This window comes from Sipha flava, unplaced genomic scaffold (assembly GCF_003268045.1).
Source record: "Sipha flava isolate LNK unplaced genomic scaffold, YSA_version1 38_pilon_pilon, whole genome shotgun sequence".
Lineage (NCBI taxonomy): Eukaryota > Metazoa > Arthropoda > Insecta > Hemiptera > Aphididae > Sipha > Sipha flava.
Window position 1 is genome coordinate 2,757,394 of NW_020273099.1, and position 24,748 is coordinate 2,782,141.

Here is a 24,748-nt window from a genome sequence, read left to right on the forward strand (position 1 = left end):
TTGACACTGATGTATTATGTTTGTCTCTGACTTAACTAGTTGAAAATTTAAATATAAATATAATAATCTTTTTTTCTATAAATTATATTATACTTTTTAATATTTAGGTACATATAAACATGTTCATTAATTAAATTACAATTTTTCTTATTTAATTGTAATTTAGAAATTAATCTAAGTATTCAGAACTTCATTTTGTTATTATTTGCGTTTAATTTTACTTCAGTTGTCATGTACTTATAATATATATACATTACAATTCCGTGTATAATATTTAATTAGTAAGAATACATTTATTTATTGATTATAATATTATAGTATAATAATTATTAAAATTATAATATATTATTTGATTTTTATAACGGACAATTATCTTAACATGATATTGGATTGACTTCAAGAAAATAGATGTTTTGTTAAATCATATAAATAATATAATTCAATTAATACTGTAATAATTATTAAATATATAGCAGTACATTATATTTAAATGTAAGAATAGATAAAAATAAACAGGCAATAATCAGCTGTGTATCTTAAAGTTATGTAATTACATCACACTTGTAACTTTTAAGCTAATACATTTTGTATGTAATTTGCATCAAAACTGAATGTATTTTTAAGTGATGAAAATTTAGAAGTTCAGTAACGTAGACTTATATTGTATAAAGACCAACAAGATGAATTGTTTTAATAGTGAAGATAAGAATTTATAACTGAATTTAAATATGTTTATTATATTTTTTTTTCTTTGTTTCAAGAGCGATACATATGTTTGAACTATACACAAGTAAAATTGTAAAATGTATGTTGTATAGTATGTTTTAGTAATAATGGTAGCCAAGTGGGAAAATTGTTCATTTCTCAATCGCGAATGCCTATACGTTTACATTTAATTAGTTAAAAATAATTTTTGTCCAGCATTAAATCATCGAATAAATGGTTGCGAATACTCTTGCTATAGTGTGAGTGATAAATAAAAACAAGACATGAAATACAATATGTGTAACGTGTAAATGATGGACAAATTGTTTTCAGAATACGCGTGTAATGGAACATAACGAATGCATGTTGTTAAATTATCTAAGCTTGCGCCGTCTCACAAAATCTTAGTCAAACACTGTTGCGCCGTTACGTTTTTGCCGACACGGAACTGTTGAAATGAAAAATATACTATAATATTATATGTACACTCAATGAACACTGTTAAAATATTACCACGACACCAACGAACGTTTCGTTTTTTTGGAATTCCTTCAAGTGTTAAACTATTTTGCGATTATATTGATTTAAAACCTTACGAACAAATTGATTATGATTATCATTTATTTTTACAATATTGCATTGGTCAATCTGGTTTATACGGTAATTGCTATTTTAGTAGTCGAAATATACTATAAAAAAAAAAAAAACTACCTATGTAAAACATCATAAAAATAAAAGGATTTCGTTCGGGGAGTTTACTTTATGGAAATGTGTTCTGAGAAAATAAAATAGAAAAAACCAACATTTGTCACTTCGTTCGTGATCTAAATTCAAATAAAATTAAAAACCAAATAGTTATGGATCAAAAACACGTTGTTTAATCATGGTGACTAAACCGTTATCGACTAATAAAACTGTATAATACTAATATAAAACTAGAATCGTTTTACAACGATAAAAATGGTTCCAATAACAAAGTTTTTCATATAAATAAATATAAAATGACGTGTTTATAAACAAAACAATATAGTTTCAATGTTGTAAAGATGTATTCGAGTACAGGTATTCAAATTTGCGTTGAATAAATAACAACATTATAAATGATAGTATTATAGTTCTTGAGGACCCAACGAAGGGTTCTAAGAAGGTCCAACTGTTTAGTATTGAAAACATTCGCTTTGAACACAATTGCATAACATCACGTGTGAGAGAACGCAACTATCACAATGGACGAGTGTAACTAAAGGTGAGATGGAACAAAAAAAAAAAAAAATTCAAATACGTGCATAAAGTTAAATAAATAATTATATTAAACACATAAAACTTTACTATATTATCGGTTGTACCTCTTACAGTATTTTTAACGGTTTTCGGATTCCATCAAAACGGTAAGCGACTTTTTTTTTTTTTTTTTTTTTTTATATAAAATTTAAAATAATTTAGGCGAAAATACAAAATAATACTCGGAACGCGTGTCGAAAGACGTTTTTCGACGCGGCGACGGGTGACGATGAATAAATAAAACGATGGGTTCACGTAAACAAATGTTAGCGTGTCCCGGCCGCCGGCACGTGGAGGAACACGGCGACCGCGTTCAACGGTTGTACGAGCGGCGGCGGCGACGTTCGATGGGTATGTAGATGGGCGTCTTGTCGGACGTGTGGATGCGGTACACGATGTGGTCGGGCTCCTCGTCGGACGACGGCGGCGACACGCGCTGCACGGCCGCCGAGCCGATGGACCGCCGGTACGCCGGGCCGTTCTGCGTGGCGGCCGCGTGCGCGTCGTCCGCGATCGCGTGCGAGTGCGTGTACACCGGTTTGGTGACGATCTCGTACGTGGTGCTCTTCGGCTCCGAGTGGCCGCCGCCGCCGCGGAACGACGCCAGCCCGGACAGCAGCAGCGACATGAGCGCCGTCATCAGCGCCTTGCCCGCGAGCACAGCGATCGCTTTCATGCCCAGCGCCAGCAGCATGGCACCGGTCACCCAGCCGGCCATCAGGATGGACTGCGCGTACTTCTGCTTCTTGCCCCGGCCTACGGGCGGACGGGCGAAACGGGGGTTGAGGAAAAAAAAAAAAACAAAAAACAAAATTATAAATCTTTCGAAACGCTCGGAAACAACGTATGTACATCGTTTATACGAACGTGAACGGCCCAGTGGCGCATTCAAGGGGGGGGGGAGGGCGAAAGGGGCAAATTCCCCGGGCGGAAAAACATTCCAACTTTTATTATTGATGGGTTCATGATTTTTTTTTAATTTTCACACCTTTTTCGGCATTGTTTAGCAATTTAAAAAATATTGTTGAGCATCTAATTAGAAATTAAAAAAAATTATACTATACCTAGTCACCTAGGTAATAGTGAAATAGCAAAATAGGTATATTACATTTATTATTCGATAAGATATTATATTTTCGTTCAATGTTTATTACTAAGACTCGGGTACACAGAACGTGGTATTCGCTTTAAAGCACATTTAAAAAGTTTACAAAAGGAGTAAAATTGTACCTAAAAATGTTCAATGTATGTTAGCATTTATAAAAGAGAATAGTTTAATTGAATTATATACTTATATTGATATTGGTCTAAGGATATTACTATGTAACATATGTACACCTTCAAGTAATTGTAATTTAATAATTCAATAAGTCAAATCATTTTCCACATTAAAAAGGGTCAAAACTTATTTAAGATCAACAACGGGAGAAAATCGTCTTAATTAATTATCAACCCTAAACATTGAAGCTGATTTAACGAAAAATATTAATTTTAATGATATTATTGAACATTTTTCTTATCAAAAGTCAAGTAAAAAATTATAAACTATAAAAATTATAAGCTAATTATTTTATTAGATATAATTAATAATAAATATAATATATTGAATCTAATAAAAAACCATGTATTATTAATCATTGTGCATATAAGTGTTAATTCCGTTTTCTATATTTAATATATATATATATATTTTTTGAAAGGAATATTCACTTTGAAAAAAAATTAGGTTAACGTTAGGATATATATTACGATAAAATTATCTAATACAATATCGCAAAACAACTGATTTATAAATTGTTTCATAAAATTAATTTTTTTATTGCTTAACTTTGAATTTATTTATATATATATATATATTTTTTTTTTTTGTAATGGGAAAGGGGGAAAAATTATTTTGCCCCGGGGCGCGTATATTATAAATGCGCCACTGAAAGGGCCCCGTACACGGTCAAATTTGTTTGTCACGAATTTCTTGTTTTCATCGAACAAAAACGCGTATGTGCGATAGATCGAATCGATATGTTAAACTCGCCCATAGTTTCGGCGGTATATGGGAATGAATTGCAAAAGAAATAATTTTTCAGAAATATTGCCGCTATTTCCGTTGTCGTTCATCGCACATGTGTTCTCGTTTGTCGAACAAAAATTTGACAAATAATTTGACCGCGTACTTAATATCATTATTACGACCACAGGTTTCGTGCGAAACTATTATTGTTTTGCTTATATCACCGTGGTTGCGACCCGACAAACTCTAAACGATCCGCTGTCAGGACGACATAACGACACAGAACCTACCGATCTAGAGGCGAAAACTATTCACAAGTGCGTCGAAGGCACCTGTAAGTGCCCCACTTAACTGGGCCGAGAAATCGTCAGTGCTTAGCTAACGAAATGCGAGGAACGTCTCACGTGGTAGTCGTGTAGGGCGGCGGGATTCAGAGAGCAAATATCCCTCGAAAAAATTCTGTTATTTATATTTTACTACATTCACCCATGTAATTAATTGGTTTTAAAAAATTGTTTTAAATCCGGTTCGTATAACAGTTTTTCAGTGTATTATTATTATTATGACCCAGAGCTCGGAAGCTACAGTCCGATATGCAACTCCGAGATTCATTGATCTGAATGACATACGTACGCAAATGACGTTTGTGTTGCATCACCAAAAAAATCACAACAAACGAAAAACGAACAAAAAAACCATTCAAATAATGAGTTTAGACAACACGTATTTTTTCGATGATGCTTAATTCAAAATTCTGATGAAAACGTCGAAAACGGTAACGAAATAAATATCGCGTGCCTAATCCCCCCAATCACGGACTAAAAAAAATTAAAATTTTAGGATTGAGAAGGCAATTCAGAATGATAATTGAAATTATTGATAATCTTCGGATTTCCTTTTTTTTTTTTTTTACTTTACTTTTAATCTTACTTGAAATTTGCGTTAAACGTCTAGAAACTTGCAATTGGTTTAAGTTTGTGTTATTTGAATATCAATGTATTATAGGCATAAATATGATTTGTCTGTCTGTCCGTTCGGAAACACATGTTTAAAAACTGTACGAATAATTTGCACGTATTATCGTATGATTTAAAATAATTAATAAAATATTATTTATTAATATTAGTAATATTTTCCGGAATAATTTAGAATTCCTTTATAAGAATCATTATTTATCGCACCGTTACGTAATTTCTTTTTTTTACCAACTCAAGGGATTGACCGTTCTGTATATGAATCGCGATGAGTTTTTCACTTTATTCTTTCTGCGTTTCGACACTGCGCGCAGGCGCTGGTCACCGGTGATAATATTAAAATCTTAGAGAACGATAGTCAAAACACGATTAGCTCGCTTGTAAAGTACCTGCCGACTGAATGGACGCGTCGGCCGTGGCCTCGCCCAACTTGCGAACCGACCGCACCGTCGCTTCGTCCAGCAGCTTGACGTTGAGCGTCAGCGTGCCAAAGTACCGGCCCAGCCTGTCCACGAAGTACCGGTCGAACGCTTCGGAGGAGTCGCTACCGGATGCGGGGACGGGCCCCTCGGCCGTTCCGTACTTCTCGCCCGACACCGTCACGCCCGGCGCTAGCGCGTAGCTCTCGTTCGCCCGTTCCAGCCGGTCCACCAGGTGCACCAGCGCCAGTTTGACACACGTCACGTAGTTCTTGGACATGCACCTCTTCCACATGACCTGAAACGAAGCGACATCAAGGATTATTATACGTAAGGCCGGTGTGCGCCGTCAGCGTGTAGTTGTTACGTTTGGACCGGACGAAACGCAATCAAATCAAATCTTTTGTCCGGATTGATCTCTGTTCGGCTAATAATACATTAATATCGATCCAGGCATGTTTCCAGTCACCCGAAAACACATCTAAATCGAATGAAAACGTTTCCAAGGAAATTTCGATAAATTAGTACATCGAGTTTGTTCTGTGGGATAAAAATATGTCTTAAGTTGGACAAAACCATTCAGTGTAAATTCGTAGTAATAGCACCATTTTTCCCACCACAAAGAGACGATGATAAAATGTTATTTGTATGTTAATATTTGTAACATTTTACGGTTTTTTTTTTTTAGCTATAGGAAATTATCAAAAAATATCATCGAAATAATAAAAAAACTTCATCATAGATAATGTTCTCTACTTAAAAATAAAAAATAAAAAGACCGCTACTCGGATACGATCACGATTACATGCATCCATATGTGTGCGTCCGTTAGCCCTATCATCGTGGATCTATGGAGCGTTATGCCCATACGGGTGCATTTTTGAGTATCACGTCCTTTTAGAATTTTCGCACTCTAAAGAGTTCAGCTAAAATAATAGACCGTACTGGATATAGTGTCGATGGCTTAGTCGGTTTTGTTTTTAAACGTATTATTTTGTATCATCATACGGCGCCAATTCAATGTCCAATCGTATAGCTCTATACAAATGAAACAGAACAATAATTCGTAATGCAACAATTACGAGCCGTATTAAAAGTTTGTAACTTGCGTAGTTTTACACATTTGAAAAATTATACCTGACTTTCCATCAATCAAATCGTAATTGTAATCTAACCTAACTAAATGTTATGAATTACTATAACTACTCGCATTCGGAGCGTACACGATTTAAAACGTATTCCACGTACGTATTTACGACGAAAGCGACAAAAACGAAAACGCAAAATTGTCACTGTTCGTCAATTACTCGGTCGTTTCCGAGTTATCGCGCGGCGGAATTTCGACTCGATGTACGTATAGCACGCGAAGTTCGATTGTCCTGATTTTTCCATCATGCCACACACACGCACAAGCTAATTGAAATAATTCATCGGTGAGAATAAAAACGAAAAACCGGATGCTTCGCTTCGATACGAGTCGTACGTCGATTGCTGTTGGCCTGCAATGATCGACACGTGAAATCGGTGAACTGCCATCGAAAATACGTCGTCGCAACGATCATTACGGTATGAAAATATTATCGTTCCGTTCCCGTAGTGCCTATTTATTAGAACGTTTTCGCGTACACCACGAACGCGCGTACTACCCATTTCACATAGAATTGCAAGTACGAGTACAATATAACGTCCTCTGCGACACGCGTTATTATACGCGTTACACTTGTGCCACGGATACGTGACAGGTACGCGCGCCATCAAAATAATATTATTAAATTGTGTGCATAACGTATGGCGTTTACAGTGAAAATAAATTGTGATAACAATATGCCGCGTACAAGTTAGGACGTGTTATATTATTACAGTAGACGACGCGGGATATTGGCTGCCGGTAGTGATTTGCCGCGTACCAGTGGTCGGGGTTTCGCACGTAAAAATTATAATAATTTAATAAAACGATCGTGCACGTACGTGCTATAAATTTGCTGCGAACGAGCGTGTAGTATTGTTGTTCGATTTCTAAATCGTCCGTCAAAAATCGTGGTCACATTACGTGGTAAACGCGCAGTTTACCGCATAAACGTATGCGGTCAACAGCTGTAACGATACGAGAACGGAAAACATCGTCATCTGTATGTTTGGATTCGTTGTGTACAGGGTGGTTAACTTATTTCAATAGTGACTCGTTAAATTGTTAACTTCCCGTGAGACGAACGGCCGGGTATCGCACCACCACTAGCGTTTGACTCAAAAGTCGATGTTCGACGGTAACGATTTCTGTTAGAGCTCCGAGTTTGTACGTATCATTGGTTTTACAGCGGATTCGAACTCTCCGATAATATTTTTATAACTCAATCGATACACTTATCGATGTTTTATTGTTATGTGTACAGGTACTACGTGCTGGCATAATTTATAGCGCAAAAACGTTTTGAAATGATCACGATAGGTGCTAATAATATAATAAATAACCGTGAACAACGCGTTTCTGGAGGATCCGAAGATTAAAATGTATACGATATAATATGCTGCGTGTGTTGATTGAATGTTTAAATTTTTTTGTTATTTTTGTACTGCAGCAGAGATGCAATTGGGTCGCGACTCGTCAAATATGAAAACATCCATATCTTACGTTAATATAAAGATGTATAATATATTATTACAATAATTGTAGAAAAAAATAGATTTCGTTACAATACGTGTATTGTAAAACACTATAATAGTATATAATTTCTTATACGTTTGAGCCATGTCTATATTTTCACTAGGACCACCGCGTTTCGCTATCTGCGACCACATTTTTTTATTATTTTCAATCGATACGATCCAAGTGCAGTTCTAGTACAAAGCTGTTGTGGTCCACAAACAATACCATCATGGGAATAATCCTGACCAGAATCGGTGTTTACAACCCGACTCACGGGAAACCTATGTTTTACGCGCTTCCGAGTATTCTCATAATAACAGACGGCTGCGAAGCAAACCCGTGGTGAAACTGATCGCGTCTGGGCGAAGTAACTCGAACGGTAGATAATACGTGTTGCAGATTTTCACGCATACGTACGTGTATGTACGCGTGCAAGCAAGTCGGAAGCGTATTCTAAATCGAAATTAAGGACAAGCAAGTGAGATTTGAATTTGAATATCGTTAAATCCTTAAATGAACGATCTCCTTCCGAAATCAAACTTTATCAAGCGGAAAATTGGTAACAATTTCATCATTATTTTCGAAAAGAATAAAAGCAGAACACGTGCCCGTGTAAACGTGTAAATGTTTTTTCGCGTGCCATCATGTATTGTTCCTTGCGTGATTGCGTTATGCACCTGTGTTCGTCAACTGCAGCCGTGGCGACGATCTCATTTCCGTTGGTCAGAAATCGAATTCGACGGTTATATTAACGTACGATAATTCTACACACAGAGTACATCTTAGCGTGAGTACGTGCGTCGAGACGAGATGAACATGCATTCGACGCGCAAGCGGTAAACTCTCGGCTTATACAGATCTGTATATGCGTCACGTGTAGCGTACGAGTGTTTATCGATACACGAGGAAAGGAAATCGCCCACGGAAATAAAAGGACACGTGCAGCGTGTGCGTGTGACGGCCGATATCGAGAGTTCGGCGACAGAAATATAATACACAATCGTCCTCGTCGCCGGCACTACGATCACGTATCGCGACTTTCCAACCCAGATTTCGCGAGAAAACCATTTGAAACGTATCAATAATTTTAGGTTGTACACGTGTTGGGCATACACGTCGCCGTCGTATTTCCGATCACTCGGATGCGGAATATGACGCGACGGCTCGTAGCTATATTTCGAACCGATCCCATAATGGAGATGGTTCACGAAATTGTTGGTCGCGATGCTTTTCCCGTTTGGATAGATATGGCAAAAAATATTGTGTGTTATTGAGTTCGGTATATTCGGAGAGGAAAACCACAATCGATGTCTACATTAAACTGTTATTGATAACACGCGAAAAATGTACGTAATATTGTCAACACCTGTATTTCACGATCGACAAATGAAAGACATTTTTACTATCCAAAAAATGTATAAAACCTTAAGTGTACATGTTCTGAAAATCGATATGTACTATGAAAATAGGTTAGATTCATCCGTAATGAATGATCTTTTCGTAAACCAATAAGGAGCTTATTTTCTGAACAATTCGAAAAATACTAAAATCACACATCCGTAATATTGTACACATTCGACACAGTATCACGTTGTATAAATATTAGGTGCAACGAAATATATTTTCACTGCCATCGCAATTTATAATCCTATACATTATTTATAGTTAAATATCACAATAATAAGAAAAAATCGTGACAGTAGCTGTATTGTTCATGGTTTATATCGACGGTTAATCGTTATTATATCGCGATTTAAGTTGTATAATGTTATAACAATATGGTTTATGACAAAAACGTCAAAGATTCTTAACTGCTGAAAACTAGCTAATAATTTTCAGTTAAATAAAAAATAAATCTATTACTTCTTAGCAATTCATAAAGCAACATAATAATGTCATCATAATTCGTTATCGGATCACACTGCGCACGATCAAGAACATTGAAATTCACTCGTTTGAGATTAATCGAGTTATTTACGTTTTGTGAATTTGTCGTTGTTTTTAAATACCCGGTGGCCCGAGTCGCTGTATAAAATCTTAATAAAATTATTCCTTGAAGAATTTATGTGATTATAAATATTTTTTACCGATGCAGATCTTAACCTGAAAATACTCGTGCACTAAACTAACGTGTCCACTTAATGATTCATAAACATGGTTTATAACCTTATTAACAAAATTTTTTGGTTATACTTCATATATTCACATGAAGTTCACCGTGGGCAAAGAATTTTCGTACTTTACGGGAAAATAAATGGGAGATAAGATGACCGCAAGATGACCGCAGCGCTTAATATGTTTTTAACCGTTCATCTCAGTTGAGATTGAATAAGTTTACGGATTGGCGCGCATGGAATATACACACATGCTTAAAATATTAATCACGTGTTATATAGTCCATAATCACTGTGTATGAGAATTATTAAAGTTATTATTTTAAAATGTTATCGTTTTCACGGATTCTAAACATTTTCACTTTTAGTGGTAATTTTAATAATAAGACAATTACAAAAATACTAACAAATCCCATTAAATATAAAAATGTCCGTAAGTCAAATGGGAATTCTGCACGGTGCAATCGAGTAATATTATAATAATAATCTGAAAACCATTCGGTACGAAAATTATTGATTTCGAAGAAAGAGGCACGGTGTAAAAATAAATGTGGTACCGCAACAGTTCAACGGCGGCACACAACGTTTCACTATCATTATTTAAACAGCGGTCCGTTAAAATAGTCTCAGTTACATTTCTTTATCGAAAAAATCGCGATATTCTGCTATTAGTTTCACCAATCAAACATGAATAAACAGCCGAATATTAAATATTAGGTATTATGATGGGTTTCTATTATATATACATACAAAAAAAAAAAAAAAATAAAAAAAAAAAAACATAAAAAATATCAATACACTGTAATTGTTCACGAGATTTATTTTAAACGCATGTTAACTGGACGTTGAAAAATGAAATAAATGTAAATAGTCAAAATCAAATAAACATTTATGCAAATACGGAACAGTTCACAAAATACACAAACGGTTAGTCGTTATTATTTTTTTCGATTTCATTATCCTCACTCCCGAGCCCATAATATCTATATAGGTGAACCTATCACTTTCGCGCGAAAGCAGATTTAAAGGCCCACGCAAATTTATAGGAAATCGATACTGATAGGAAAAAGTGATACAAAAAATCGCCACTCATATCATCTCCTGCCGGGTCGTTTTGAACAGCATGAACGGTTCGCGCGGAACGGTGTAATGGTTTGTATGATTGTATAGTTATTGTTGAATAGAACGTATATATAATACACGTAGAGAGTTAATATTGTTTTGTATTTTTTTATTTTTATAGAAATTATTGTATATTTTAACATAAAAGTGTCGGTATCACTTTCGATACGTGAGACACAGTCGATAATCTACCGTGCCTAGTATTATATGATTGTAAATAGTTAATAAATAACGAGAAATCATAATAGCGACGAATAATTTTAATTAAAACGGATTTTAATAAATATAATACCAATAATACACACCTATAGCGCACAACACGATGATTTCTATCGGCTATTGGGTTTTTTTTTTTAACTCTTAAAGTTGAGAGTTTTATTAACAGTTCGATGTGAAGCTAATAAACAACGATAAAACAGCACGTCATCTGGAATTTGTTCGTACACAATCGACGGATAATGACTAATTTACACAACGACTTTTGTGCACAATACACCTTTAATGGTGAGACATAATGAACGTTACACGGCGGAAGTTTCCTCGGATCGATGCGATCAGAGGAAATTAACTTTTTACAAATGGCCATTCGGGGAATGTGATTCGGTAAAATCCGATTAGATGAGAGTGTGAACTCGATAATTATTGAAATATCCGTTTCGTATCTTGAATGCACAAACTATATGTTTCTGCCTTCGACACATTTGCCGTTCGTAAAATAAAAATACCGATTGGCGATTACCGTCTAAAAAATTGTGTAAAGTATTCATTGAACTTATTATATGTGAAATACGAGGTATTGGGCGGACTTGGCATCACCCATTTGGAAAGTAGTGATAAATCATCGTGTTTGAAAAACGATTTACAGCTCAGTTTGTTTGAGTAATTACAAAATGTTTTAAACGCTCATTAAATGGTAACTGTATATGACTAGAAATAGATTATGTTTAACATGGTTAAATTAACAAATACCTTGTTCAAATTTTAAATCATTACATAAACCATAACTACAAAGTGCATCAAAATAAATTATTGCTAGGTTTTAAAAGTATATAGTAGTATTTACATTGAGTTTTAAAATTTAAAATGTCATGTAGTTAAAAACAAAAATTCCTAATAAACTCGCCGATGTTATATTTTATATTTTATTTGAAAATTTCAATTTTTATTATTATTGTTATTATTATTACTCTAAGCTATGCCCATAAATTAAAATTCATAATATATATGTATATTACAATTATTAAAATAGGGAAAATCGTTACAAAGTTCTAATTTCAAGGACCATGTATTTTTTTAATTGAATCTCACTAAAAATGGACATGGACCCGACATAAATATCGGGTTTTCCTTAATTTTCAACGATTGTTCTTCGAAAACACTTTGAAATCATTCAGACATTAAAAAAATGACCTACATAATACATAATCAATTAGTTTTTAAATCTATTGATAGGTATTTTATAAAACTTTTTGATCATTCTTTCCACGAAAAATATAATAATAATAATCATAATAATAATAATAATAATAAAATATATCATTGTAAGACCAATGCTTACTTTGCTACGCTCGAAAATTAAAAAAAATAAAAGAAGTTAATCACTTTAACATAACAGCATTGTACAATAATAATAATAATAATAATAATATAAACGGAAAGTTCATGCAACAACTAAATTCGAATATGTCCATTACCATATTGCCTATATATAAGTATATTTTTGTGTAATAAATATAGGTAATATCAATTTTTCCAACAGATCAGAAATAAATATAATATATACTCAAATTCGATCGAAAACATGAACAATGTCACGGTGGTGGTGTTGTTTTGGTAACACAACGATTTTCTCAGCATGAGCCAATTGAAGGACGTGTTCAAACTGTGGAGTTATTAAACCGATATTTTCTATTATTCGTGATATTGCTTTGGTACATGAAACGTGATATTCCACCAATTCGTTTTACAAACTGTCTATTGGACAGGAATGAAATAAATACAATGTTAACAGCGTTAAAAGCGTTTTCGGGAATGATTATTAATTTAATTTTTTCGCTCCGACAAATAATCGGCCAGCAACATTATGCAGTGGCAGAAAATAAATGCACTCGATCGTTACGATATCATTAGCTCAATCATTAACATATTATATCTGTACGAACACAATGGAATGTAGTCTTCTATATATAATGATCGTGATCATGTCCAGACGAGGAAGTCCAAATGGGTATCCGCAAACAATTTCACCCTTTTTTGAATCAGAATTATTTCAACTCGACTCTCTGGAATTCTTCATAAATTACAAAAGTATTTGCTCTTATGGTTATCTTTTAGAGGCCTTCAAACAGCAAGATAGGTAGCTTTAGAAAATATAAATCTATTAATAAAGAATACATTTCCAAAATATTTACCAAGCATAGAAAATATTATTTTAAACATGTCATTATTTTTACATTTTCGAACCAATATTTTCAGACCTAAAATATTTTACCCATTTCAACCCCTATGGAGGATAACGGACTGTATCGGTTAAACATATTAGTAAAACTGACTTTTTTCATATCCTCTGCTTGATTTATGTCTTACTCGTATTATTTATCATATTATTTCCACGGTGAATAAATTACACGTATTCTGATTTTATTTATTTAAACAAAAGTATATTTACAATCTGTAATATTTGTATGGAATAAGTACATTTTGTATCTTAACTAAAATAATAACTAAAAAAAATAACGTGAAGAGGGAGGCTCACCAGTGTGAAAATCCACTAACTCGGCGGAAGAAAACGTTTTTAGTTAATTGAATACTCTTCGGGATTCAAGATCTTTCGGCACCATTGTGTTTTAAATCGACGAGGGAAGTTATCTGGGATGTATTCACTTACTAAGTTAAGGTACTAGTAAATTGGTATGATTGATTAATTTGGTGTGGACATTGTTGACTGTAAGAGATTTAGTTGTAAACCATTAAAAACCATTTTAATTTTTAGGTCTTTGTGCAAAGAGAGGTTTGAGACGTAACACGACACAGATGTAATTTGGCGAAAAGAGATTGACTGAAAAGGCTTGGGTGGTACTTACATGTTTGGGTTTTATATATTAATATATTATAATAACGTTATAATTGCGTCCAGACGGATTGACGTCTTCATCGCACTCGGAAATATCGGAAATAATTTTATCGAGTACGTTTTCGTGTTACAGGAATGACGAAGCACGTCGCGAATCAAAGCACTAATATGACCGTGTATTCATCGAATGATCGAGATATTCGAATAGCGTATTGTTATATCGTGTATTATTATAGTGCGCGGAAATCTTAAACCACTGATTACCAATGCACCTAAAAATATTGTGCTCGGTAATGTTCGCGCGCTGTCGAGTTTCTAGAAGCATTCTATTCAATATACAAATAATAACACAACAAATAATAATAATAGTAGCGTTTCTATCAAATACCATGTTTATATACATTTTATATTGTGTTAATCTTTTCCATGTACACGCGCATCAAATACTGTAAGTTTCAAAAGTTTATAATTTACAGACCGTGGACGAACACATGCTTAAGATGCGATCGCACCTTGAGCCAAAACTTGCCTGTGACAAACGTGAAATGAAAGTTTATGGTTCTCCGATATCAAGAATTTTGTGCTTTCCTAATTTCGGTTTGTCCGCACGGATCTTTGTTTTGGTTCGAACGATTTTTTTTTTATTGAACGAGAGCTTAACATTATTTACCATATCGGTATGATGTTTAAAAATGAATCAGTAGCTAAAAAATGATTCGTGCTGCAGAGCCATATTTCAAAGCTTGTTTGTGTACAAGTCAACGCATTCGGAGTGTTTTTGGGATTTGAAAAGCGGACGAGTGGTTCTTGGAAAACATGTCGCTTCATCCCGACACACCTACAACTACGTAGGAACGGGTTTATGGGGGTGGCTAAGAGGGCATTGCTCCCCCCCCAATTTGAACTAAGCTTACTATTTTACACAGTCAAGTATTATGATATATTGATATATTAATAATTATTAAAAATATCGTCAATCGTCATTGATGAATATAGTATATATTTCATATATATTTTTATAAATAAATAGCTAATTTTTGTTGTTAATTATATGTGTATACCTATATTTTTAAAACGGTTTCAGATCAAAATTGATACCGATAATATAACTATTTAAAATTTATCACTGTTGTGAAAAAAACGACTTACTTATGACGGGGGGGGGGGGGCTCAAAAAAACATATTCTGTAATTTAAAACTGTATTTAGATTTAAAAAACAACCAACTAAATTCTTGAACCTCCATCGGTGAGTGATAAAACCCGTCCCTGCTACTACGTTGCTGCGTGTTACGTACCTTTTTCAGGCCGTCGGACGATCCGTTGAACGGTCGGGTGGCCGGGGTCGGGTTCACGAGGTTGTCCGCGATCTGTTGGCCGGCGTCGGAGACGTCCGCGGCTCCGGGCACGTCGGCGGCCGATTGGCCGTAAGCACGACCGGCCACCGCGACGGCCAGCAGGGCGGCCACGGCGATCGTGAGGTCGCGGTCGCGAGCACGACGGCCGTACATGACGACGATCGGTGTCTATGCGTGCGGCGTGTGCAATGTGCCGTCGAGCGGGCGCGGAAACGTGCGAACACGCGTTTATGGCCGTACGTGCGTTGCGCTGCGTGTGAGCCGATTTGCGGTGCGGACGGACACACGGCGGTGTTGCAGCGGTTACAGCGACGGTCGGTTTGTGCGATGCGCCGGCACGTTGCGAGATCAGTTATAGGCGCGAGCGGACGAACGGTGCCCGGACGATTTGGGTCGCGGCGGAGGCGGTGCCGGAGGTGGTGGTGATGGTGGTGGTGGTGGTGGTGGTGGTGGTGATGGTCCATCCCCCCGCGGCCGTTGCGAAACGGTTAGGAAAACGTGCGCGCGTAACATAATGAAACGAATAATTTCTCGTTCGTATAAATACGTTTCTATAAAATGTACGCCGTACGCGTTCGTCGTCGTATTATCATCCGGCTGCCAACAATGGAAATAATATGTTGTGTGGAAACGTACGCGACGGACGTGTTAGATCTGTGTTAGCACGTAGTCGTGCGCGCGGAGGGTGCAGGCTCACCCTTCCCACCGCCGGAATGTTGTAAACGGGGCCCTACGATCCGAGTCCAAGAGTAAGGACTCCGTGTTTAAATCAAATCAAATGTTATTCGTTCGAAAATATTCGGTAAGAAATAAAAGATGTTTCGCATTTTTCACAGTAGAGAAGATAATGATAATAATAACGAATATTTATTTAGGGGTTTTGAAAATTATACACGTTATGTCGGTATTTTAACGTTATACTGCACCGTCTATCACTAAGGGTGTTCCTTTGTTTTGATAGACGTGAATATCGGAAGGAAATAAATATTTATAGATATATAAAACTAAATTTTTGAAATGTTCGTGCAAACATTTATTATGTAGCATAACAGATACAGTCGACAGCAAAAGTACAAATCATAAATAAGTGGAGGTATTCGTGGACAATTTACGAGATTCGAGGATAACATATCGATTGCTACTGATGTACAAAAATTTACATTAAAGAAAGAAAAATTAAAATTAAAGAGATGTTTATTTAATCATTTGTACATTATAATTTTTTAAATAAATCTACACGATATGTTTAGATAGGGTCCAAAAGTTTAGAATTGAAAAGCGTTCCCGCCCATCTGCAGGTCTACAGCGTTTTCCATAGATATTTTTCGCCGGCACCATCAAGTCTATTGCTGCGCCATGTATTTGTCATTTGTGTAACGTTTGTGTAACGCTTTTCTTTCTTTATTTATCTACAAACCCTCCGACCTGGCTAACACAGCAGTCGAACACGCTATTGATTATCAATAACCTGTGTTGCTTTAAATCGGCATGATTAAGTTATTTCTCCCATCAACTGACATTATATCCCTGTTAACAATGGAACTCTTAGAAATAATCGTCCCGATATTAAGGTGGTCAAGTTACATAAAACAAAACAAAAAAAAAAATTAAAAACCCTCATTACCTTAAAAACGCGATTGAACGTGAGTAAAAATCGCATAATGAATGTGTCAATACATTTTTATACCAGTACATCATTCCCACGTACATTATCCGTTTATCGTCTCTGCTTTATTATTTTTTTTTATTGTTTTTTTCGCTTTTTTTAGTTTCGTATTGATGTATTTTGCAGCATATTTAAATCTGGACGGTGGTTTTCATGCGTACACTCCGATAAAAACTCGTCGCGGCAATTGTCGTGGTCAGCTGCGCAGCATACCTTTTATTATTATTATTATTATTATTGCTATTATTTCGATCTGTTCGTGTTTCTAATGTGCAACAGATGATGATTGCAATAATGATATTAATTCGCACAAAAGACTATTGTAATTCAATCGGACGCGCGCACACTCCCGGCCTACTAAATGGTGAATTTTACGCGCTACCTTGGAGCGATTTGCGAGCACAATGCCACCATCACAATGGTCATTCCACCGGACACATAGATCTTGCGTGGAGGCAACGTAGCGAGCGGACTATTCAAAGGCTTAGTATAATTGCAGTTGATGAATGGTAAATGAACGCGAATGACATAGAAAAACTTAATTTTACTTCGCTTTGTACCAACCATCACGGCGTGCACGCGCGTACGCTCGGTTGTCTTTTGGTAAAAATATAATATTTTAATTATGTACGGTTTTGGAGCCAGTATTATTTTGGATAATATTACACGTATAAACCTACGATGGGAAAGAGAATATGTTTTGAAAACAAATCTCGCACCGCTAATGAGATTTACGAAAAGAGGCGTACAAATGATTGATGTCATTGTCGGAGATCGAACTGTGCGAAAACACCAATGGTGCACATAATCACCCGTAGATTAAGGTGCCTATGTGTATTAATATTACATTTAACAGGCTTAATACTTGATAATGATTTAAAACGCGTGGACGTTTTTGAAATATAAACGATGGTTTTCTAATCTTCGTATTATTTTTCGATTGCGTTTTTACATATTTAATCGAAATTGTAATGGCTTCGTAACTTACTTTTGAAAGCGCTTGTTAAGTGAATGTACATCGATACCAACGAAAACCTAATAAAACGTACACGCGATTCAAAGGTTTAAATTTTTATCTTTAACATTTATTTAAATGTTATTTACTTACATAACATTTTACTCCATTAATCGTACCGCAAATTTTTATAAAATAAATTATTATTTTATTAATGGATAAATGTGTATGCATTTCGAAGGGTGGTATCTGAACACAAAGAGCTAAATAAAATATTATAAAGCTGATCGAACAAATTGAAACTTTTTTTTTTTTATAATTTCTTTCCGCCTACCTTTTAGTATATTTTTACCCTAATTGTTTACACAGAGATGTTAAAATACGGTATTTTATTTATTTTTTGTATAATACCGTATTATATCGTATAGAACCTTGCAGTACCTTAAATTATAAAGAATTTAACAAAGGTTATCACCTCATTGTTAATTATGAAATACAAATTATTTTAAAATGGAATAATTGAAAAAAAATGGCTAAAAAGTTAGAAAAAATTAAAAAAACACATAATACAATAATTATTCACCAAATTAATATTTAGTCAATTAATAATAGTCATGCTATCGATTTGCAATTATGGTATAGGTAACATACGTATGTATTTTATACATAGAAATACATATTTTTTAAATAGAAATAAAGAGAAAACTATACTTTATACTTTTATAGTTATATACTATCTCATTGTACGTATATATTTACAATATTTGAATATTATAATAGTACAATAAATTTATTTTAGTCATTTTTAACACCTGAATTCTAAATTAACACGATTGCAATAATACTGTATATTTTTAATATTTATAATAATGCTGTACTTTATTGGAGATCCATTCTATAAGTACAACTAAAAAATTAATAGTTGAGTTACTAAAAATAACTAAAAATAGCGTTTTCATTATTTTTTATACTGTCTGTATAAAATAATTTTATACCATGTGTATATTACCTTGTATAATACAGTTTTTTACCACTGTATAACACAAACTTACTTCACTATTTACACACGCTCAACTACTTGAACGAAAAAACGCCGTACATTAATCCACAGGTTAGCTGCACAAGTGTTATGGATTATACGTGGCTATCGTAACGATGTCGCCGAAGAAAAACTCGTAATGACAACGTTTCTCGTTAGCCAAACTTCAACTTTTGGTGCATCTTTATTTCGACTGACAAATACTCCACACAGAGTCTCTACATCAATGTAACTTATAGCGTACAATAAATTATGTCTGGGTATGGTCTGGCGGCATATTCCAATTTTCATATGCCTACGTACACTCCGAAATTCCGGGTAAATATGCACGTGTCATTGTTACAGCGATTAAAATCATAATCTTGGTATTATAAATTATAATGAACCGCAGAAACATCCAAATAGGCCTTTCTGATGGTTATCTTAGCGTCGAATCTAGTTCTTAATTTTGTTTATATATGTATATTAATACAATTACAGTCAAATAACCTATTATGTTGTCTTATAATGAAGTCTCTTGGACCGTACTTGAACGCAAAAAGCGAGTAGATAGAACGTGGTTCTACTATCTAGAACGTAAACATAATAATATCTTTCTTTTTCTGTGCCACCAGCGTGATTTACGGTCTATGTTTTACAGTCAGAAATTAAGAAACTAAAAACATCGTAAGAAATAATATTTTTTCAATTATATAGGTACGATTTGGAACTACCGTGAAGAGTAAAAACGATATTCATGTAATATATTATACAATATTATAATAATAAAACAGAACTATTGATGATTTTTAATTAGTAATTGCTCTCGAAAAGCATTAAATGTAGTACATATATTATAGAAACTTTGGAATAATTATAACAGCGAAACAAAAAAAAAAAATAAAATGTTGACTATCCAATAGAGATTTATAACTAAATAATCAATAATTCAATTTTCATGTATCAAATATCATCACATATAATTTTAATGAATTATCAACTGATAATAATACAATATGCAATTTAGTGCGATTTAATTGTAGAGAATTTCGTATGCTATGATTTATGACTGATTATTATTCACAATTTTAATTTCAATATAATTAAATAACAAAAAAAATAAAAATAATACCACATTTCAAATGCGGTTTTCATTGCTGTATTGCAAAATGATAAATTTTTTTAAAATTTTCGATAACATTACTTGAAATATTTTTTCTAACATTTTGAGTTTTTATATTGCATGAAAATAGGTCTGATTTAATTTTTACATACTTAAAATAGTGAAAAATTAAACTACAAACAGATTATATTAAACTTGATTTACCTACGTGTAAAATATGCAAAATACTTATTTAGAAAATGGAAGTGTAAGATTTGATGATTTTCGTATTTTCACTTTTATTGACTGTTAATTTGAGTGCACATGTATGATGTTATACGCACGCGCACGCGTGTGTGTGATACATGTAGACTTATAGAGTATACAGACGGATTTATAATCCCGTGTATGACTATTTTCCAATTAGAAAACGTGCCTATTCGGACTGCTGTGTCTTCTTTGACAATGGTTTGAGAAATCTGACAGTCTCAATTACTAATTGAGTATACCTATGTTATTTTCAAAATCAAACAGTAAAATATTTTTGTGCAAATCAATATAATAAGAGTATGCAGTATTGTATATGTTGCTTGTCACGTTTCTACAATTATTTGTTTAAACCGCATCGAAAAGTATTATACGATTATTATGGGATATCAGCAACAACCAACCTATTAACTATAATCATAATTCAAACGTATATAATATATTTAAAGAAAGTATACATAGTGACAAGTAATTATATACTTACCTAAAATTATGAACGATACATATTATATATTTTGCTATTCAGGAAAATACCAATTTTCTATTTTTCTATTTAATTAAAATTAGTTATAATAATTTATATATTCATGACAATAAAACATTTAATTCACTTGATACACATTTATTCAAACAATCAAAACATAAAAGCAATTTTATGAACATAAAAAAAAAAAATTAATTCAACTCATAAATATACTGTCGGGTTCAGTAAACACAATTTAATCTTTATTTCTAGTTTAAATTTAACTCAGATTTATAAAATCAACCGGTGCTTTTATTATGTTCGATATTTTATTAATAAAAATTACATTATTGAAATGACCAAATAATGATACATATTTGGTGTTTTCTATGAACGTTTCATTGAACAGACTTTTTAGCGTACAGCGTGAAATTGAAATGTTCTACCAGAATTAACTCAAAAAATGTCAATACTGGCTACGGAATGCCAATGGTTACAATAATAAATAAATATAATAAGCACACACACATAAACAAATATATTTATTTATACAATATAATAGTGATAAGTTAAGCGTATGAATGACTCTTCGATTTTCTGGGCCGCCATAAATTATAGAACAATTTCGAATAGGAAAATAGTTAGAACCGTTATAGTAGATATTATACACCCACAATGTAACGTCACCCATTATTGAGATCGCAGTTAAGCATCATCGATATTGGAAGAAATTTAATTTTTTTTAAAAATGTTTGTGTGTACACAGAAATACCTTATTTTATCGATAAAATGTAATGTTATACACAAATAAGTATTTGACATAAAATAAACAATAATAATTTTAATAAAACGGAGTACAAATAAATGATTCGTATAGGAAATTTTATTTCGTCGTAACAACATTGGATGTTCGAAGCGATTAGCGCGCAGAAAATTCGTAATTCCGTAGATAATTATTTTCAAAAAAAAACGTGATCGTCGCGATAAAGCGAACCAGTTGAAATCGTGATTCGCACTAAAAATATATATGTAAAAAAATAAAAACATATTTTTTTTAAAAATTTTTTTCGGCTCACTGCTACCGCAAATCTTCTACCCGTCGAAAACATGTATTGTTGACGTTGTCCGGACGTGACGTTCTACGGGCGCACATATTACTATTGTATCGCGGTGCGGTCCTCCGCGGGGTCTCGTGGCCAACACCGGTTTCCGAGTACACGGCGAGAATCGCGACCGGCGTTTTCTCGTCCGATTCACTGTTTCTCTATTATTATTTCATTTTTTTCCTTTTTCCTAAGCACCGAAACGTAGCCAACAAGCCATTGTGAAACGAACGTCCGTTGCATTGTGTACAACACATCGCGGCGGCACATGTGTATAGCTTTGACTGACGTTCGGAAGACCGTCCGCGCTTACCGGGTACAGGATAAAACCGTTATCGGCACCTGTGCACGCGACGTTCGACTTGACGATATTGGTCCGGGTGTTTACCACGCACGTTGTTTTCGCCACCGGAATAAGAAGGGACGGAAATCCGAAAACGCGCTCGCGACTGTTTGCGATCCGACGAACAAGACTTGTAGTACTACCTGTATATAAACACCGTTGAATACCACGATGATGTGCACAAAGTGTCCCGTGAGGGTTTACCACGATAGTTCCGAACACATTGTGTTCGAGTAAAAATGCAAAAATATCAATAAGGTTTTAAATCATGTACTCGTAAAGATTATAGAAGGTTTATCGATTTTTCAAAACGATTAGATATATAAATATTTCTGTAAAAAAAAAAAAAAAAAAATAGAAAAACGACTTTCGATTTTTCTTACGTTCAACGCTGAACTATCAACGGATAAATTATTTGAAATAATAATACTATTTTTTAAGAGTTATTCACGTCGAAAGGTTTATATTTCCTGAAAAAATGAACGTCATAAGAAAATGGTACTAAAACGATTGTAATCGATTTGAACCGTGTTAAAAAAACAGAATTCGCTTATTTTTACCTACACTGGAAGTACTGTTATTCATTTTGAGTCTTCCGCGACACCCTGTACATAGTGTACACGTATTCGTGTATCGTGTTTAGGCATGGCTGCGGGAGACACACAAGCTGTAGATGAAAATATTGTGCGTGTGTTTCACGGAAATATAAAATAATAATAATAATAATAATAATAATAATGGGTAATAGAATTTTACGTGGTACACAATCGAGACAGCGGCGAAATCGCGCATATATGAGTGAAAATATTTTATCGCATTGTCAAAAAGCGTACAGGTGTACGACAGAACAATAGTGATGATAAAACTAAATGTATTAGAATAGTGATGATATAGTATCAAGTGTCACAGTGAAATAGTGTACGCGAAACTATCTATGAGTAGAAAATACGTGTTGTAACTAGTGGCCGAAGTGGTTCGAATTGATGAGCGGAGGGCACGACACGAATACTCTATGTCCACAAATGTTTTATTATTATTTTTTAAAGAACAAATCCATTACAATCAAACGTAATACTGCAGCAGTATCGTTTTAAAAATTATTTACAAAACGTAATATATATATATTTTTTTTATTTGCTATTGTCTGAGACATTACACTGTAATGTCCCCGACAATAGCTGTAATGATTACAGCAATACAATTAAGTACCAGTAATTTATTGTGTGGTGTACACGATAATTTAAAAAAAATACGTTTATATTGATTAAATTAAGAAGCCGGTGGAAATGATAAAATTAATGATGGAGTTGATGATATGGGTAGAGCGAAAGTTAAGAATAAGATTTGAATCGGGATAAAGATAACCTAGGGTGGATAAAGAATGAAAAAAGGAGATTTCTACTAGGATAAAGAGAGGGACAACGGGAAATTATATGATTGAATCACAGACTATTTCTACGTGGTGTAGGGTGCATAAAAATGAGTTAAGAGAGAGTTTAAAGGAACGATGAGGTAGTAGACAATGGCCAATTCGAAAGCGGGTGAATGAGAAACGTCATACTTAAAATCACATTTTTTTCAATCAATGGGTGATTTCCAAAATAAAATAATGGATCCCCATATTCTACTTTATGAGAACTTGTTAATATGTATTATTATTATTATAATTAAAACTCATAAAAAATAAGAAATACTTATATTTACTAATAAACAAATAAAATAAATAATAACTGTATACATATTTTTAAAAGCTACTTAAATATACAAACGAATGTTATAAAAGTTATAGTATATCACACAGGATACAGAATATAATTTCTAAATGTACTAAAAATACTATAAAAATGTTTTGATACGAGATGATCAATTAAAATTATTATTGTATTCTACAATGTCACTTAATTTAATAACTCTAAGTAAAAAAGCTACCACTGATTATAACTACCGCTGTAGTAAAATACTGTTGTGCTTAAATATATGGGTCTTCTCAATGTAACGCTCGTCCTGATTCGTTCCCGAAATGAATACAATTAAGTTTAATTTATTTCCATATTTACAATGCGCTTTAATGTAATCATCCAAACGACCATCAAAATCCACATGAACAGTTATACAGCAAACGTCGAAAAAATAAC

General features: G+C 33.9%; 1 protein-coding gene across 1 annotated transcript; it reads right to left on the reverse strand.

Moving 5' to 3' along the window:
• Positions 1–1,992: 1,992 nt before the first annotated feature.
• Positions 1,993–16,047, reverse strand: LOC112688414. The gene is made up of 3 exons (XM_025561580.1): positions 15,637–16,047; positions 5,358–5,685; positions 1,993–2,742 (listed from the first exon to the last, which is right to left on the reverse strand). The coding sequence occupies exons 1-3, from the start codon at positions 15,847–15,849 to the stop codon at positions 2,300–2,302; spliced, it is 984 nt and encodes a 327-aa protein (XP_025417365.1). The 5' UTR covers positions 15,850–16,047; the 3' UTR covers positions 1,993–2,299.
• Positions 16,048–24,748: the final 8,701 nt, after the last annotated feature.